Raw genomic sequence first — 17,959 nt, forward strand, 5'->3', positions numbered from 1 at the left:
GTATTAGAATTTCATTTTGCATTTGAACCTAAAGCTTAGAACACATGATGCAGTGAGAATATTAGTAGGGTTGTTTTGTTGATTTTATATATATATTTACAGTGGATAGAAGTGATGCTTCTTTTTGTGCTTTCTAAAACACATGTGCTTTCTAATACACATGAGCTTTCAGAAGTGAATCACCCATGATATTTTGTCTAGAGGTGCATCAGCAGCTACTTCCACAAGGCATTCAGGCTGATTAAGACTTGTTATTCACTCCCTTACACCTCTGTACAGTTTACAGTGAGAATGTATAAGCAGGACTGTTGTTTGACATATTGAATAAACTGCATGTTTTCAATTTGTAAGTCTCCATCCTGCTGCTAGTGCTCTGAGCTGCTGAGACCTGGAATCTTAGCATCAGTGCTATCTAACCAAACCTACTCTTTTGTTCCTTTTGGGGATTTGTGACACAATCGTTATTCCTTGTGAATGATCTGAGTCTACTACACTGCACTGCTGGCTCAGCAAAAATTCTAGAGGCCGTTCTTGCTGTGAGCTTGATGTAAAGGCAAATGACTCTATTGATTGTAACTGGTCTTTTCAGGCATCTCTGCATAGTTGTCTTTTCATGGTGTATGTTATTTCCAGTGCAGTGTAATATAATTCCAATTTCATGTTTTTCCCACTTTTGGTCTTTAGTACTGGAAGACGCTTGGAAGTGGACTAGTGTTATGCAAATGTTCACTAGGGTGCACATGAGAAGATAAAATTCCAGAGGTGCCAGCTAACAACAGTTTATATCCATTATCTGTGGTGCAGGGTAGGGAAATAGCAAACTGAAGACTTACATTTAGCTCCTGGAGGGCAGGAGCTAATGTGCTGTGCAGGGAACACGCTTAGCTCTGTGCAGATACCAGACAGTGGCAAAAAACCCCTCTCTTCCGTGGTAGGCCTAAAGGAGGAAAAGGTTTGTGCTACAGGATCAGACTGATAATAACTAGGATATTTTTTTCCTGTTTCAAAGGGTTTGATTATTTCATTTTCAGCAAGTGTTGTCATGGAAATGCCCTGCAGGCTGTTTGCAGTTGTGCCGGGTAGAGATTTGCTTTTCATTCATGACTAGAAACGGTGCTTTGATGCGTGTGTGCAAGTGAAGAAGTGTAGGACTGAAGATGGAGTAACTGCCCAACTGTGGGAAATGTTTTGTCTCTGGATTTGAGAGTAAAAGTTAAACATTATTTCTCTTACCCTGACAACTGGCCAGGAGACAAATACACACTTTAAAATGCTTTTAAATGGCTTCCTTCTTGAACATGGGAGTATTTAATCTGTTTCTAGAACACAATCTTTCCACTTGAAGAGAAAGTTGTTCTGAGTAAGGGGTGAGAAATGTTGCCATCTACCTACTGAAAAACAGATGGGAGGCATTATTTGTGTAACCATATTGTCATCTCCTATAGAAGTAATTCTCTTCTTTGTAAAGGTACAGCTACTTCAAAACAGTATTTTTTCTGAAATCTGATGAAAGTGCCCTTGGAGAATTCTGCTTCTCATAAACTCAATTTATCTAACTCATATACTGAATAGTCCCAGTTCTGTTAGAGGAATGCCAGGTGTACTCTTTCTTTGTTAGGACCCATAAAATCTCAGCTGGATTGCTGCAGGATTAACTGAGGCTCTTCAAGTACACTTGAGATTTGTTTTATCCATGCTAGATAAAAAAGGGAAGAAGAATCTTGAAGGAGAGTGCTTTTAGTCATTACATCAAGGGGTTAGAAAGACTGTGCATGCCTTAGCCCAGCTATACCATTAGTCTGTCATTAATAGGATGAGTGGTTGGGATGCTGCCAGCAGCCTTAGATGGGCTCTCCAAGGCTTGCTGTTGAGAAGTTGTACAAGATAGTGTGCAGGTTGCCAGTGAGATCTACTGGCAGGCTCAGGAACATGCAGTGCTTTGGGGACTCTTATATCTGCCCATCAAAGACACAACACACTGTAGGTTTTTTTGTTGTTGTTTGGTTTTTTTTTTTTTTTTTTTTTTTTTTATTATTATCTAGATCTCAGTAAAGTGAATGGAACTTCCATTACAGAAAATGGAATGTGGCAAGTTCTGATACTTGTGATTTACTTGGGGCCTTCACCTTTGCCGTAGGATGTCTGTTAAGGTACTTTCCTCTTGTTTTCTATATGTTCTGGGAGCTTTTTAAGGTCAGACTGTTTCCTACGTGATCCAGCGCAGTAGGGCATCTTGATGCTGCCACAGTTCAAACAAGAAGTATGCTGATCAGCCTACTAGACAAGCAAGGGACGCTTCTAGGACAACCATAATTATCACTGTGTGTGTCTGGATATGCTCAGACCTTTCAGACTCAAAATTGCAGATTATTTCTTCTGTACTGGAACTGAACTTGGAGCATTCTATTGAGGTGAGTGGTCTACCTTTCTGTACACCTCTGTTTGTCCTTTTACCTGTATTACAGATAGATTTTACGAGGAAGGATGCCCAACCTGAAACAACGGGTACTTGAGCAATAAAAAGTAGTAATTCAATTGCTGTATTTTGAAGCTTGACAACCTGGGTTGTGCAGAATAGGCCGAGATGATAGCCAAGACAAGGCTCTGAGAGCTGTGCAAGCTTCTCTGCACCCATCCGTCTTCTCAGACACCTGGAACCACGTTTATTTTGGCAGTGCTGGGACTGGCTGCAGTCTGAGGGAGCTGGGATTTGGCTGTTGACAGAGCTGCCTGCAGTAATGGTAGGTGAAGGATCTTACTGTATACTGCATTAAAGCAAATCTTAACTGTAGGCACAGACTGGAGAACAGTGATAGATCCTCTGTCCTGGATGCGTTGGCTGACAATTCACTCTTAACCAAAATAACCACAAAGCAGCAAGAGGAACTTTTTATTATTGTTTTTTAATAGGCTAGTATTGAAGATGTGTCCTGTGAGTCATAGTTATGATGAAGATCTGAAAAGGGCAAATGTATTCCTAGGATGTGTGGAATGAGTTTGACTCAGCAGAGAGAGAGAGATACAAATACTGTTGCCTGGAGCCCCACTGAGCCCTCGTCTGTCCCACCATCAGCCCGAACCACACGCAGAATGGAGGAGTGCATGCATCGAGCCCCGCGGATCGCTCTTCCTGGTTTCTTTTGTGCTGTCCTTGCATGGAAGACCATCATCTGCACTCCCAGTAACGCCTGGTGCTGCTGCACATCGATTTTATCTGAATCATGGTTGTAAAAAAAAATTCCACTGCCTGTGCTGTGGATAATCCCGTTATTACGGGACGGTTTAACAACGGTGCCAGCTTTGGGGCACTTTTCCCGCAGAGGCGTGGGAGAGGGCCGCCGATCATAGAGTTCAGCACCTCCACGGGCAGACAAGCCCGCGGTGCATCACATCCGGTCCCCGCTCACCAGCTTCCGGCGCGACAGCTCATACTGCGCCTGCGCACGGCAACTTCCTCTCTCTGTAGCGGCGCCGGGAAGGAAGATGGTGAGCAGAGCCGCAGCGCCGCGGCCTATCCGCCTCCATCCGTCCCAGAGGCACTAAGCAGAGGCTGCTGGGCATGGCGAGGGGGCGGCGGAGAGGGGAGGGAACGGGAGAGCTTACGTGCTCGACGGGAGGCCTGGGCGGAGGCCTTGTGTGGGATTCTCCTGGTAGGCCTCGTTCCTGTGCCGTCCTCGGAGGCTTGTGGGGGGAGTAGGAGGCCGGGCCCGGTTCGGAGTGGGGCGGCCCTGGAGGGAAGGAGACATCTGTGCTCGGGTTTGGCTGTGTCAGAACGTGCTCCTCCTAGATACGCGAAGAACACCGTGTATAAAGGCTGTGAGAAGCTTTGGTTGTCTGCAGCACCACTTCTGACTGCTGAGGCCCGTGTCAGGAGCTGCTGAGGAGGGTGTGATGGCGGTGAAGTTGCAGCCGGCTGTGTTTTGCTTCCTGACAGGCCAAGCGCACCAAGAAGGTGGGGATTGTGGGTAAATATGGAACCCGTTATGGTGCATCCCTAAGGAAAATGGTGAAGAAGATTGAAATCAGCCAACACGCCAAGTATACCTGCTCTTTCTGCGGCAAGGTGAGGCCTCTTGTTCCCTACGACAGTCCTTAAAAATCGCTTTGTCAGTAGTGTTAGAAGTGCAATCTGTTACTTCAGGAGTTTTTCTACTGAGGAGACAATTAGTTTTGAGAAAACAGTTTGTTGTCACTGTCAGGATCCCTTGTAAAATAAGGAGGTTTGTTACACCTTTCAGATGAACGCTTCAGTAGTGAAAAATGATATTTTTTTCATTTAACAAATACATAGTGTTTCTGGACTGTACGTTATTGATGTCTGATAAGAAAACCTAACAATTTATACAACGTGCGTGTTATCCTGGTAATTAAGACATGACTGGAGCTTTGCTTTTCTCCCATATGGCATACTCAGGAGAGGGAGGGTCCTTGTTTTTCCCCTAGAGAACTTTTCATTGGTTGCTTATTTCTGTCTGTGTATGACATTACTCTGGATGGGATAGGATTACTAATAAGTGATGGTTTTATCTGATCATATATGTGATCACAGTTCACTTGAATCTGTTTTCTGACAATCTTAAGAGGCCCAGCAGCTTGGTTTTTGTTCGGACTATCGATATCTGCAAAGTGGGATCTTTAATTGACTGGAAGCATAAATAGATATTTCTTTAATCTAACATCCTTTACAGGTGAAATGAGAATGACAGCAGCTCCATTTAAGCAGTTGTCTAAGTCCAACGTAAGTATAGGCAAACCTGTTGTCATCTTTGTGAGATGATGAAGACTTCCTCAGGTGAAGGGATTTGAGCACCCTGCAGTTATTCTTTAGATGCTGTCCAAGGCTCCCTGTTTGCAGTAATCTTAGAATGTTCAGAGCCAACATATAGTAGCAGTGTTGTGTCATTCATCACACTGAGTGAGAGCATCAGTTGTTAGTACCAGTGTAACTCATTATTAGTTTTGTTTTGTTTTCCAAATGATTTTTTTTTTCTTTTCTACTTTTATTACAGACCAAAATGAAGAGGAAGGCTGTTGGTATCTGGCACTGTGGGTCGTGCATGAAGACAGTTGCTGGTGGTGCCTGGACTTACAAGTAAGGCCATGAAGTTCCTATCAGTGTTAATTTTCATACAGTTGAAACATAATAAAACTTCTTAAATGTTACTTAATTATAATCTGTTAATCATTAAGTAGGTTGGTCTCAAAATAAATGGTATAATTTTTGGTTCTTCTTTCAATTTCATTATTAACATTTGATTGGGGTGTAAAGTGTTTGCTACTGCATTTCATCCATTACATTCCTCCTCCTGTTTTTGGTGGGTCTCTAAAATTTTCTTATCTCTTCATTTTATTATGTAAGATTTATTCAAGTGATTACTGTTACAGAAATACAATCTCTGCATCTTTTCCCAAACTTGGAATAAATTAAAGAGCTGCAAATGCAGAAACAAATATTTATTTCTAAGTTGTCTTTCTTGTGCCTCTGTTCTAGTAGCATTTCTTACTGGAGATGCAACCTATAGCTCTCCTGCACAAGTGTTGGAAGGAAAGGAGAAGAGATGATGGCTGGTCCGTCCAGCCATTGTCAGAGTGGAATCAGCTCCAATGGCTGACATAGCTTGTAACAAATGATGCCTCTGACCTGGGGAGTTTTTATTCTTCCCTGATTCTGTTGACTGTAGAAAAAATCTTAGTTCTGGAAAGGTACTCTGATGTCTTTCTTTGAAGTGTAAGCAGCACCTTACAACAGTAGCCTTTTTCGTTGGGAGAAACAAATGTAATAGTTAAAAACAGGTTTGCTTAGAGCAATTTCTATGTTCTGTTTTTCTTTTAAAACCTCTGAATGATTATAATCCTTATTGTGATGGTGCTCTTGTATGTACCTACCCCCCTTTTTCTTTTAATTCCCCTTCATCCCTCCCATTATGTTAAAGCCACCATTACCCACACAGCTATTGCTAGGCATTGGCCCGTGCACTTGCATGACTGGCTAATTTGGGTGAGATGTTGATGTGAAGTTCTGTGCTTCTGTAGACAAAGGCATTGTTACAATGAAAATCAGAGGTTTAGCCTCCTGTTGACAATGCAATCAAGTGGTAGCTACTGAAAATTATTAGTGCTTGTTGGTGTGAGCTGTTCTGCTGCTGCAGTGTGCAAATGACTCTGCTTCTTCTTTCAGTACCACCTCTGCAGTGACGGTCAAATCTGCAATCAGAAGACTGAAAGAGTTGAAAGATCAGTAGATCTACATCCTGTTCTCCCTGTGAAACGTGTTTTTTTTTCTTTTCATCCACTGTTAAGATCTGTACCTTTAACAATAAAAGGTGATATGGAGTGGAGTCAGGTTAAACTTGTCTTTCTTGTACTGTATTTATGATATAACCATGGAGACATTAGCATTTCTATCCAGTAGTTGAAAAGCTTTTATTTCTAAGTTAAGCCATTAGAAAGCATTTTTTCTATTCCACTTGATTATGTACTCTGTTTCTGTTGCTTGAATGCACGGAGGTAAATGTGATGAAAACTTAAATAGCTTAAGAAGTCCAGCACAACTTGATGTGTCCTTTATTCCTGTGCCTTGAATAATATCACAGAGCAAGTATACTAGTGGAGAAAAGGGCAAATGTGAGCGGAGAGGAGAGAGTATGTGAGACATTGCTCTGCCTGTTCATGTGCTGTAAGATTGAGAGACTGGCTCGGAGACACTGATTGAAATGGTAAAAGAGCAGCCATCATCCTCTGCTGTCTGGTGCTGTTGATTTTCCAGAGCCAACTACACTGTTTTTTGTTGTGAGCAGGTCTCAAGATTAGCCCATGCAAATGCTGTCATTGGCATGCTCTTTCTGGTTCTGAGATCTGGCTCTCATGTGTGGGCTGGGGAACTTGAACATACATCCTAAATTGCAACATCTTCAGTTTGAGCCGATTCCAAGGACTGCCAATCTCAGAGTAAAAGCTGCTGTTTGAGTTAAAGATTGTTTGGAGGCAGTTATTACATTATCAGGTTGAAGATAGTGGAACGTTTTTTACAGTCAATTTGTCAGGTAAGATTTGATGTGGATTGGGATCACAGGTTTGTTTTTGGTCACTGCAACACTTTGCAGTTAGGTCAGAAAACACAGGTTGTGGGAAGAACCCTGATAATTGCCAGAAGAATGATAGTAAATAGATAACTGGTTACTTGCTCCAGCTTAAACTTGAAATTATTTGGGGCAGTGACAAACTATGACAATGTCATTAATGAACCTGATGTCTTTATTAAAAAAGTTACGTTCAGAGCTGGACCTAAACAGTAGCCTGTTCTCAAGCTGTAGTTTGCAGCTTCATGGGAAGGACTTTGTTGGTAAAACACTTGTTTGCTTGGGGGAGGTTGTTGCCACCGCAGAGGCACCTTGGGGCCAGATGGAGCAGGCAGAGGGCTGGGAGCTTGGGAGCAGCTCCAGTTTCCTGGCAATGGGAAAAATGCCCTCCGTGGTTTTTCAGCAAGGCTACAGAAGGTCTGAAACTCCGGCACTGCCAGCACGAGGTATTTCTACTGGAGCAAAACTTCGTGGAGATAGCAGTGATGTGGAAGCGGTGGAAGGGGTTCAGCTGTCAGAAGAAAGTCACTAGCGTGAGGAGTGCTGCTCAGTTCACGGAATAGCTGCTGCTCTCCTCAGTTCTGTGCCGAGGTAGGAAGCACCGAGGGACGTAGTCGGTGTTTGTGCGGAGGCTGTAATTAAAGCCCAGGCTTCTGATTAAAGTCTGTCCAACCGACACGAAGCAGTAGTCCATAAACAAGCACGGAGGATACGTCTACGCTACCTCCATCCCCAGGGCGATTACACTGACATCCTATCCAGGGTGCTTCCACCTGCCGCGGGGCGGAGATAAAAGTGGGGGGGAACCTCGCGGCGGTGCTGCGGCCGGCCCGGCGGGGGGCGCTGTCGCGCTGCTGCTGGGGGCGCCCGCGTTCCTTCAGGAGGCAAGGAGCGGGGTGAAGGGTTGTGGGCGGTTGTCGCGAGTTTCTCTAACAGCTCCGTCAGAACGCTCCGTATATCCGAGGAGATCTTCTTATATCCCTCGTGACTTAAAAGCGATGTGAATTCAGCTCGTGCGCTTTCGTGCGTGTGTAAGACCGAGGCTGCCTGTTACTCCTGGGCTCTTTAGGTCTCTTTCCCCGTGCTGTTCCCAGGTGATTCAGGAACAAGAGGAACCGATGCATTGAGTGATGCTCCTGGGGCAGATGCACCCTCTCTAACCGTCTGAATTCACGTACCAGCTTACAGTTGCTGCTCGTATCACCTGGATGGTCCCAGCTCCCTTTGGGGACACAAAGCATCACTGAGAGCTCATGGCACAAATGGACACCAAGTAGACAAGCAGAGACTCTCGACAGGATAAGAGGTAATGGCCTTAAGTTGCACCAGGAATGGTTCAGGTTAGATATTAGGAATAACTTCTCAGAAAGAGTGGTGAAGCATTGGCACAGGCTGCTCAGGGAATGCTGGAGTCACCATACCTGAAAGTGTTCAAGAACTGTGCAGATGTGGCACTGAGGACATAGTTGGTGGGGATGGATTGAGGTTGGACTAGATGATCTTGGTGAATCTTAATGATTCCACAATTCCCAGCTATACAGCATGTCTCACAACTTTTGGAAAAATGATTCCTCAAAGGATGCTACAAAGTGAAACAGCAAGAAACTGTGCTTCCAGTTTCTTAGGGTAGTAGGGAACCACAGGCTTGAAATCAGCCCTAGTGCTTTGCAAGTAGGCAGCTGCCATCAGTAACATATTCTTGTTCTGTTTATTTGATCCTTAGCAGATGTCTTCTGAGGCATGAAGTGTGGCGGAGTTGTGGATATGCCTCAGGTGCCCTTATTAGATGCCTGGATGCATTTTGAAAATGGCTGCTTAGAAAATGTCTAATTGCTATTCCACATATTCAAAGTGTTGTTGTTGGTTGTTTTTTTTTGTTTTGTTTTGTTTTTTTCTCTTGACAAGGCTCTGGCATGCCTTGGATTGCTAAATATACTTTCCTCTTGCAAATTCTTGGCAGGAAACCGTGTACGGAATCACGCCAGGCAGTCTCTTCAAATGTTAACAAGCTCATCGGTGTGGCTTTCCCAGTGCAGAGTTTGTGCCCTTTCTTTTTCTTCTTTTTTATTAAACATCCCCCCCAGAGAAAAACACAACACAACCCTTATCCTTTCTGTGCAGTGCTGCTCCAAGCACGTGAACTGTGGCAGCTCTGCAGGAAAGGGTTTCTCTAAGACACTTGTTTGGTGCTCAACAGCCTGGTGTCACTGCTCTGCTCAGCCTCCTGGGACTCCTGTGAGTTGCAGGTCTGGATTTTGGGATGCGTTTGAAAAACTGAATCAATTTCCTCTCATCCCTTTCCCTTTTTCTCTGTTCTCTGTTTTTAGCAATCTGAACTATATCTTTGCATGGTGATAGTAGATTTAATGTCTTACTTTCAATAACGTTTTAGCAAATGAATCAGCTTGCACGCTCCCTTTTTATTTCTCACAGTGCTGCTGCAGAAACAGTGTTTGAACCAGTGCCTGCACAAATGCACAGAGCATCAGACGTGGGCTGAGTAGCTTCCTCTGCCTAGGCAAAGTGCAGGGCAATGCCACTCTCGCATCTCAAACTACAAAAGCAAAGAAAGGGAAAAACCAGCACAGCATCACCCTAACCTCAACATCTCCCCAGAAGAAATGATTGGAACTGCACTCCTCTGCAGGTCTGCTGCAGTGTGTGCTATCACAGCTGTTCGTTCCCCCTGTAGCAGCAGAGAGAGAGTTGGCCTGGGTTTTTTATTTTTGTGCAATTGCATGCATGCTATTGCTAGGTTACACCAGCTAAGGCTTTGGGTTGTGCATTTGAAATGTGAATTCTGTAAAAGATTCCCTTTGCTTTGCTTGGCCTCCAACATCCTCTTCTGGCCTGTAGGCATCTTACAGATGTACTTTGGGGAGTGTGTTTCTGTTCAGATTGGGGATGTCAGGTACCCTCATGTTCAGAGTCCTACCTGCAGTTCACAGCAAAGCTGTCTAAGGCAACGCACAGAAGCTGCCGCAGAGCAGACTGAGTTGTGAGGCCACCAAGTTTGTGTTTCTCCCACAATGGCCTGGCTTGTGAAGAGAGTGGAAAACCAGGAGCAGATCCTGGTGCAGAAGACGTATTTGAGATGATGGAAGAGTGGTCCAGGGTGGGAGAAGATTCTGCCCTTTTCTACTTATGTGCTGCTCAGAGCTTTGTGACTTCAATCCATTTCTGCAATGTGGGTCTGTCAGTCTGGAGAGCAGGGAACTCGTGGATCATGCCCTTTGCAGATCACGTGGCTCTCTTGATAATGATGACTTCTCTTTTTTTTTTTTTTTTTTTTTTTTTTTCCACCAAAATGGAATATTTTCAGCCTTGAGTTACTGGGCTTTTCTGAAGAGATCTCTGTCTCCACCTAAGTGACTATTTACTTACAACCCATGAATTTGGTTTCAGGAATTTGCTCTGTGATCCACCTCCCTTTCTTTGATTGAGTCTAATATTATAAGAGAAAAAAGGTTTCTCCCTAAGACAAATGTCCTTCAAGTCACTGCTTTGTTCTCCCCTTCAGGCAATTCTGGAACTGCTCCAGTACTTTGAAAGCATGAAGAGAGGACCTGACTCCTCCAAATAAATATTATTTCACGGGAGATGCTAAGGATGAACAAAGAAGGCTGTTGGCTCTATTGCTGAATAAAGTTACTCTGAGTCGCCACTTACTATTGGGCCTCAGCTTTGAGGGGATAAGATTAGACACAGACCAAGATTGTCTCTGATGTCCTGATATTCACCAGAGGTATGGGTGCAAAATGAAATGCAAGATGTTCTGTCTAAGCATCAGGAAGCATTTTGTTACCATGCAGGAAACAGAGCACTGGCACAGGCTGTCCAGAAAGGCTGTGAAGTGCTTGGAGACCTCCCTGGATATCTTCAAAATCTGTCTGGGTACAGCCCTGGGCACTCTGCTGTGTGCATCTCTGCTTGAGCTGGTGTTGGATTCAGAGGTCCCTTCCAACTTCAGCCATTCTCTGGTTCTGTGAGGCCAAACTGATTGCCTAAAGATTGCATCCTGATCTCTAACAACTATACCCGTTTCCATTCAAGCTGTTGGATGTGTAACTGTTTTAACTGTAATGGATTGAATTTGGGATAAAAAAGGAACATTTAAAATCTTAAATGCAGAGCAGACCCAAGTCTTGAAAGGGAGGAAGGGAAACAAATAAATAAGCCAGACATTTTTAAAAAATGATTTTAACCTTAGCCTGCTGAAGCTGTAATGTTCTTTGTGCATGGAGAATAAGAAGGAAAAAAAAAATGCAACTTTGCATAGGCAGAGGTGTTTATTCCAATGTGGATCTGCCCTGACAAAAATGTTGCATATGTCTTAATAGTCCTTATGAATCTCGGGTGAAAATTGTGCTGGTACCTATCAAAAGGAAGAAGAAAATGAGATAGAGGAAAGTGTTAGACCATCAGGGAGCTATGGAAGCATAAAGAAAGCGAGTTGTGACGTGAGTCATCAGCTACGTGACTGCTGTCAAGCACACTGGCTTGGATTATTATGGAAGACATGCTCAGCAGCTTAAGATGATGGAGGCTTTTACAATGTGGACTTAGGCAACAGTAAGTCATTTTACATTGTTCACTTGGAGACTCCAAGGCGTTAGACATGGTAGTAGTGCTGCCAGTTGAGTTACTTGTCACTTTATTTCTAAAGGATTGACGTAAGTGGGGATCAGGCTATTTCATCTGGTCAACGTACCTTCCTCCCCTTTCCCAATACTCCTATTTTTTCCTGTGTTCCCAATTTATTTGCACTCTCCTGGAGCATGTGAGGTCCTTGAAGCAGGAAACATCTTCTTGGGCTCTGTGGAGAACTGAGCACAGAGGAACTACCTGCTTCTATTTACCTCTGTTGTTCACCTGCAAGATGGAGATCACCTAAGACTTCAGGAATATGTTCCCTGCCATAACTGCAGGAAGAGGGTACGTTTGTCAAAGGGAGAACTTGCCATCACTTGCACAGAAGGGGGTTATGTGGAAGTGAAAGAGACTCTGGCTTGTGGTCTTGCTCTAAATCAGCTGCATTTTTAACATTCAGAAGCCAACAAAGATGAAAGACTCCTGGTCAACCTCTCTACTCCCTTGGAAGAAAAAAAAAAAAATACAAAGACTTGATAAATATTTTGCATTAATACATTCCATTTGTCTTATAAAACAGAGTTTGCCAACTACCAAAGCAGGGAAAATATTTTACATAACTCTGAGTGCAGCGTCTAATAGGTTGCTATGAGCCTGGTTTGAACAACTCTTTCCACAACCCAGAATATGAAGGAATGCTAAGCTTCACCCAGGCTACGACCAGTCTTGCTTTGTGTGTGTGTGCTTTTCTGCTGTCTGGTTGATTTTATTGCAGTGGAAGTGTCGTGCTGGCTGCCTTCTGGTGCGTGGTATCCAGCAGGTGAGTGGTAGGCCATAGAAAAAAAGATGAAGGCCCAAAAAATGTTTGTAAGCACAAAATAATGTCCTGCTCTGGGAACTTTGCTATAAAAGGCATAAAAAGCACAGCTGTCTACTATTATTGTTTTGTTGTTAATTTTTAAGAGCAATGGTGATTAACCAGGGAGACAGATTCCCTAGGGATGTTTCTTAGTCTGGACTACTAAGAAATTCTGATTCTCAGGGCAAAGACTGAGCACTGGCTGTTCCTGTTCATCTAGACAGGGTCTATATGATGGTTTGCATTATACAGCTCTGTTTTTTCATAAGTCTGTACAGTGGTAGTGATCAGTTGCAACATCTACACGACTCACCACAGCCTTTCCTTGCAGTTTTCGAGCCCATGCTGTTGCTTTTGGCTAGCACTTACAGGTACACAGAACTACAGATTTGTATGGGTGGTAGAGAGGTGGAAGGGGCTTTGGAAGGGTTGGAGTTCTGGTTTCCAGGAAGCTGTATGAGGAGCTTTGCATTTAGAGAGCAGAGTGAACTGCTCCTTGCTGTTGCCCCAAACCATGTTCCTCGAGCAGGGAAAGGGCTCTAATTGTGTGGAATGTGTGATTTGTAGAGGTGACATCCCCAGGCTGATATGTGTAGGTCTGTCTTGAAACAACAGTCCCAAGACCACTTGGGTGTAGTCCAAACCAAGCACGGTCTTCCAGTTTTGTAGGCTACTTATCACAGATAGCCAACCTTCTTCCACCCTTTTTGTCAGACCTTTGTCATTATTCTGCTAGGTTTGCAAGTTGGCTTGCAGGGTCTGGAGTAGTTTTTCTGCTCAACTGAAATACACTTCATTGCCACAATTTCCTACCCCCTTGAAAATGAACTAGCTTCAAGTTTTCCCTCATATAGACTTTCAAGTCTCTCTTTGCAAGGTTAAGCCAACAGGTGGTGGCTTTAAGTTCCACCACAGGAGGTTTGGTTTGGATATTAGGAAAAATTTCTTCTCAGTGTGTAAAGGTATTGGAATAGGCTGCCCAGGGAAGTGGTGGAGTCACAGCCCCTAGAGGTGTTCAAGAAACATGCAGGGGTGGCACAGAGGTTTTAGTGAGCCCTGTGGTGATGGGTTGATGATTGGACTAGATGATCTTAGTGGTCTTTCCAGTCTTAATGATTCTAGGATTTGCCCTTAGCCACCTGTCACCAGTGACCTTGGAGGGAAGGACACAATGGAAGGCTACCAAGCCTCCAGTGGTGTCAAGACTGGTCAACTCTGTGAGTTAAACCTTACAGAAAATGAGTTCTGCAACAACTCTGGGTGTGCAAGCGTGATGTGGAGCAACTCTGCAACTTTGGACATGCATGCCAGGAAGATATGCCATAGCTAGAGCCACATGAGAAGTGGCCATTTCCTCTTGAGAAAACATCTGAAATAGCGAACTAAGGATTTATCCTGAATTGGGGTGAAAATTTATTTGTGAATCCCAAACAATGTCTCTCGCAGAGCTGTGGGAATGTTGCTATAAAAGGCATGAAAGGCCCAGCTGTCTATGATTATTGTTTTCTTGTTAATTTTTAACAATGAGGGTAATTACCCACTGGAACAGATCCCCCCCGGGATGTTTGTTGGTCTTTGAGTATTTAAACTATGAGATCCTGGGAGCAGACATGTCTAGGGCAAAGTGTACGTACAACACCAAAAACCGCAGTGCCTTCAGCCATGGCTTGTGCAAACCTACTTTCAATTGCACAGCAGCAGTCTGGGAGGACGCTTGTGGCCAGACACGCTGTCTTAGAGGGGTGTCGGCTCCCACTGGGGTGGCAGTAAGCCTTGGGAAACCTGGAGAGCTGGGTAGCCCTGAGTGCCTGGAGCCTTTCTCAATTTCACCAGACTGGTATTTTACAGCAGAATGTCTTCAGTCAGACTGTTCCTAGTGCAGAACAATTAGCATTTGTTTTAACAGGGATTGAGACTCTTAGGAAAGAGTTTCAACAGCTAAAGTATCAGCCTTTGGTCACCAAGGCTTTTTTTTTTTTTTGTCTCTCCCTGTCCCCTAGGCTGTACAAGTACCTTCTCTTACAGGAATTGGTTCTGGAGCAAGTGGACACTTGCCACTAGGTTATACTTCTGGGCAGAAAATTAACACCAAACCGATTTTGTAAAGCACAGGATAGACCCCCTTGCACTGCCTGCAGTCACGCACGCACTCCCTGGCATCTAATTAATAACTTGCTGTTAAGCAGTGGCTACTTCCTTGCATAATTTCAACACAGTTGCCAAGTGGAAAATCGAAAAGCAAGACAGAGCCAAAAAAACTGTGGTGATAACAACAACAACAAAGGTTTAAAGTTCTAGGAAATTTCACTATATGAGGTCAAAATTCCTTGCATGTTCAGGGTCTGTGCTGTTCGCTGGCAGATGATACTGATCAACATGGCAAGGCCCTTTCTATTGAAAGCCCTGCTCTCCTAAAACACCTCTTGTTTGACTGGAATTTTTCAGCCCTAAAATGCACAGGTATCTGGGAAGGGGGAGGATGTGGGGAGAATGTGGGACTGGATTTGAAGAGAAATCTAGGAGGGCTTTTGTCACGCTTAAGGAGGTTGCATGTGCTTTGTGGGATGGGACTAGCAGGGAAGGATGGCAGAGCATTGCTCCTAGGACAGGGCCAGGAAGAGTATGGGGTGACACAACTAACAGATTTGCAGAGCAGAGGGCATCCATACATGGGCTAACAGCTAAGAGAAACCTGGTCCTAATTTTTCTGGGAATTGAGGAAAGCATTTGTCCATGAGGCTCCTCTCCTCGTTTGCCTGTCAGCAGTTGGAGGCAAGGGCTGTTCTTGCCTGGTTCATGGCACTGAAGGCTTTCCTCTGGGTTGAAGAGTTTTGGCACAATGCTGTTGGAAAACAATAACAATAATGTCTCGTGAGTTAGGTTTTCCACTCTTTTATACTGCTGGCCCTGGGGAAGAGCTGAGGCGTGCAACACTGTTGGCACAGCCAGAAGTACCACAGCTATCAACAGCTGAATTGAGGAATTGTTTTTTTATGTGTCTTCGTGCTCGAGGTTATGGGAGATGTGAGGGGAAGGGGCCCAAGGGAAGGCTCGTGTTAAGAGTGGATCATGAGCTGTTTCTGCTTTGCTTGCCTTTCCTCTGTAGTCTTCTCTCCATGGAGGAATCCTGTGGAGGCACATGCTTATAACTTTTCCCAGAAGTCTTCATGAGGTTGGCAGCTCTGGGATCTGTGTGTCTGGAGGCTAGCTATGTCTATAACACAAAGCCAGCAGTCTCAAAAACATGTCCTATGAGGAAAAAGTCTGAAGGATCTGGAGATGTAAATGCTTTTTGACTTTTTTTTCTTTAATACGCAAGAAGTGATAGTCTCATTAATTACCTGTGCTATGGCAGATGTGATAAGCAATGATATTCCAAATTGCAGCAAGAGAGATACATGTTAGGGGCTGGTTGGCTTTACTTTGAGTTGGGGTTGGAGCAGAGACTTGCAGAGGTACTTTCCAGCCTCTGTTATTCTACAATTCTGTGTCAGGAGCAGCTTATTAGCAGCAAGAATGGCCACACAGTGGAGAAATTAGGTGCTAGAATTGTCTGAAAGTTTTTAAGTTGGAAGGTAGACAAGCACTTGTCAGAAATGGCTCTGGTAGAGCTGACATTGGTAGGAAACATGATAGCAAACTGTCCTCCTAAAGTCCTTCTGGCTTTCACTTTGAAGAACAGCACAGAGCTCTGAGGGCAACAGGTTGTGCATGTTTCATTCTTGATTGGAGCAGTCCAAGACTTATGGACACCTGTTGTCAGATAACATAGGGAACCTGTGAGGCTGAAGGGTGTCATCAAGAAAAATGCCATTCCATGTGTTCACCCTCCTGGCTGTGGGTTGTCCAGAGAGGAAAGGAACCAATTCTGTGGGTGACTCATGGCCTTTTTCTAAAAGACCCAATAATGTTGGGTTGAATTACTGCGCAAACATGGGCAGAGCTGTGAACAATACCCAGAAGTATTGGCCTCCTTCCTCTGCTCTCAATTCAGGGTTTTATTGCTACATCTAAACCTGTGGCTTACAGTTCTTAGGGAGGTATGTTTAACAGCATGCAAGTATCATCAGCCAGATCTCTTCCTCTCTGCCCTGAGTCTCTATGTGTGAAGCAGTGATGGAGGGGCCTGTAGCTTCTTGCATCTTCTTGCTTCTGTGGGATTCCTGTGGGCTGAGCATGACTGAATGGCTGCGGTCCTGGAGATGAGAAATGCCTCACACCCTGCTGGCATAAAAAACGGATTATGTTCCCCTGCCTAGTGCATTTCTTCAGTACCCATTCCATGAGGCTGCTTCTTGCGCTGTTTTCCTCGCAGGATATGACTATGTGTGCATAATTAGCCAAGAAACATTAGCTTAATGACTTGTGTGTGTCTGAGTTAAGTCTAACTCCATCTCCAATTATTGCCTTCCCCCTCACCTTTCTCCTGTTGGAAGATCTCTAATTCTCTGCAGCACAAAATGCTCTGTCATGCTTGTCCCAAGGGGTTGGATGTGGGCAGTGTCTCCTGCTGGTCCCCAGCCCAAGAAGCCCTGCTATCACACACAATTATCTCTTTGACTCATTGCGACTTTTATTGCCTTCTTCCCTTCTTTTTTTTTTTTCCTTCTTTTTTTTTCCCCAAGTGTGATTTGCTCTTTCAAAGCTATTGTTTCCAGCCCTGTATTGCCAGTGCTCTGGAGGACTGCAGCATATCCATGCTAGAATTACAGAGGCAGGCTCTGTGTCTGATCAGTGCAAGAGTTCAAACTGAGTGATCGTTTTGGTCTCTTCTGGCTGGTTTCTGAGCCTAGAGGTTAGGCACAGGGAGAGAAATATCTGGCCAGCAGGCTGCATTGGGCGGGAGCCTGGTCCCAAAGCAGAGTCCTGCAACGAATTATAGGTGATTGGTTCATTCTGAGGTCAAGATTTTGGTCACCTCGAGTGGCCCACAGCCACTAGCTAAGCAGTAGCTCAGATATGGTGAAGGGAACACTGACTGTTTGGTCTCCTGAACAAATGAAATGCTCCTGAAGGGCTTCTCTTCTTTCTCTGTTCCTGGCTTGGCCAAAGCACAGTGCTGACTCAGCTAGTTGGCTTTGCCTCGGCGCACAAATGGATTAAGCTTCTAGAGCCACCACTGTGGAAATATTTGTGGTTATCAGACTGGCACAGTGACATCTAGAAGGAAAAGCAAGATCTGGGCATCTTGTGAGTTTACTGATAGGTAAAAGCATGGTCAGATAGGTCACAGCCCACTGAAGTGGTATTTCCCTTTCCAGTTCCTTCTTCCTTGCCTTCTTGCCCAAAGTTTGTTGGAGTCCTCATCTGCAGCTCAGTGAGGAGAGACCTGTACTTGGCCACTTCAGGGGAGCTGAGGAAAGAAGGACCTGGGAGGATTATTTGCTTTGAGGATTTATCTTTGGGCGGTTTGGGTATGCAAACGATCCAG

General features: G+C 44.4%; 2 protein-coding genes across 2 annotated transcripts in view; both read left to right on the plus strand.

Moving 5' to 3' along the window:
- The first annotated feature begins 3,361 nt into the window (after nt 1-3,361).
- On the plus strand, nt 3,362-6,338 carry RPL37A (ribosomal protein L37a). The gene is made up of 4 exons (XM_052675849.1): nt 3,362-3,486; nt 3,935-4,063; nt 5,010-5,092; nt 6,179-6,338. Exons 1-4 carry the CDS (start codon nt 3,484-3,486, stop codon nt 6,240-6,242), a joined length of 279 nt encoding a protein of 92 aa, XP_052531809.1. The 5' UTR covers nt 3,362-3,483; the 3' UTR covers nt 6,243-6,338.
- Nucleotides 6,339-14,849: 8,511 nt separating this feature from the next.
- Nucleotides 14,850-17,959, plus strand: part of IGFBP2 (insulin like growth factor binding protein 2) — a 66,512-nt gene continuing 63,402 nt past the window's right edge. Inside the window, exon 1 of the mRNA XM_052675046.1 lies at nt 14,850-14,988. The gene's annotated coding sequence lies outside the window, so the exon portion shown is untranslated. The remainder of the gene's footprint in view (nt 14,989-17,959) is intronic.

The sequence above is a fragment of the Tympanuchus pallidicinctus genome, unplaced genomic scaffold (assembly GCF_026119805.1).
Source record: "Tympanuchus pallidicinctus isolate F22 unplaced genomic scaffold, pur_lepc_1.0 scaffold15, whole genome shotgun sequence".
Taxonomy (NCBI): domain Eukaryota; kingdom Metazoa; phylum Chordata; class Aves; order Galliformes; family Phasianidae; genus Tympanuchus; species Tympanuchus pallidicinctus.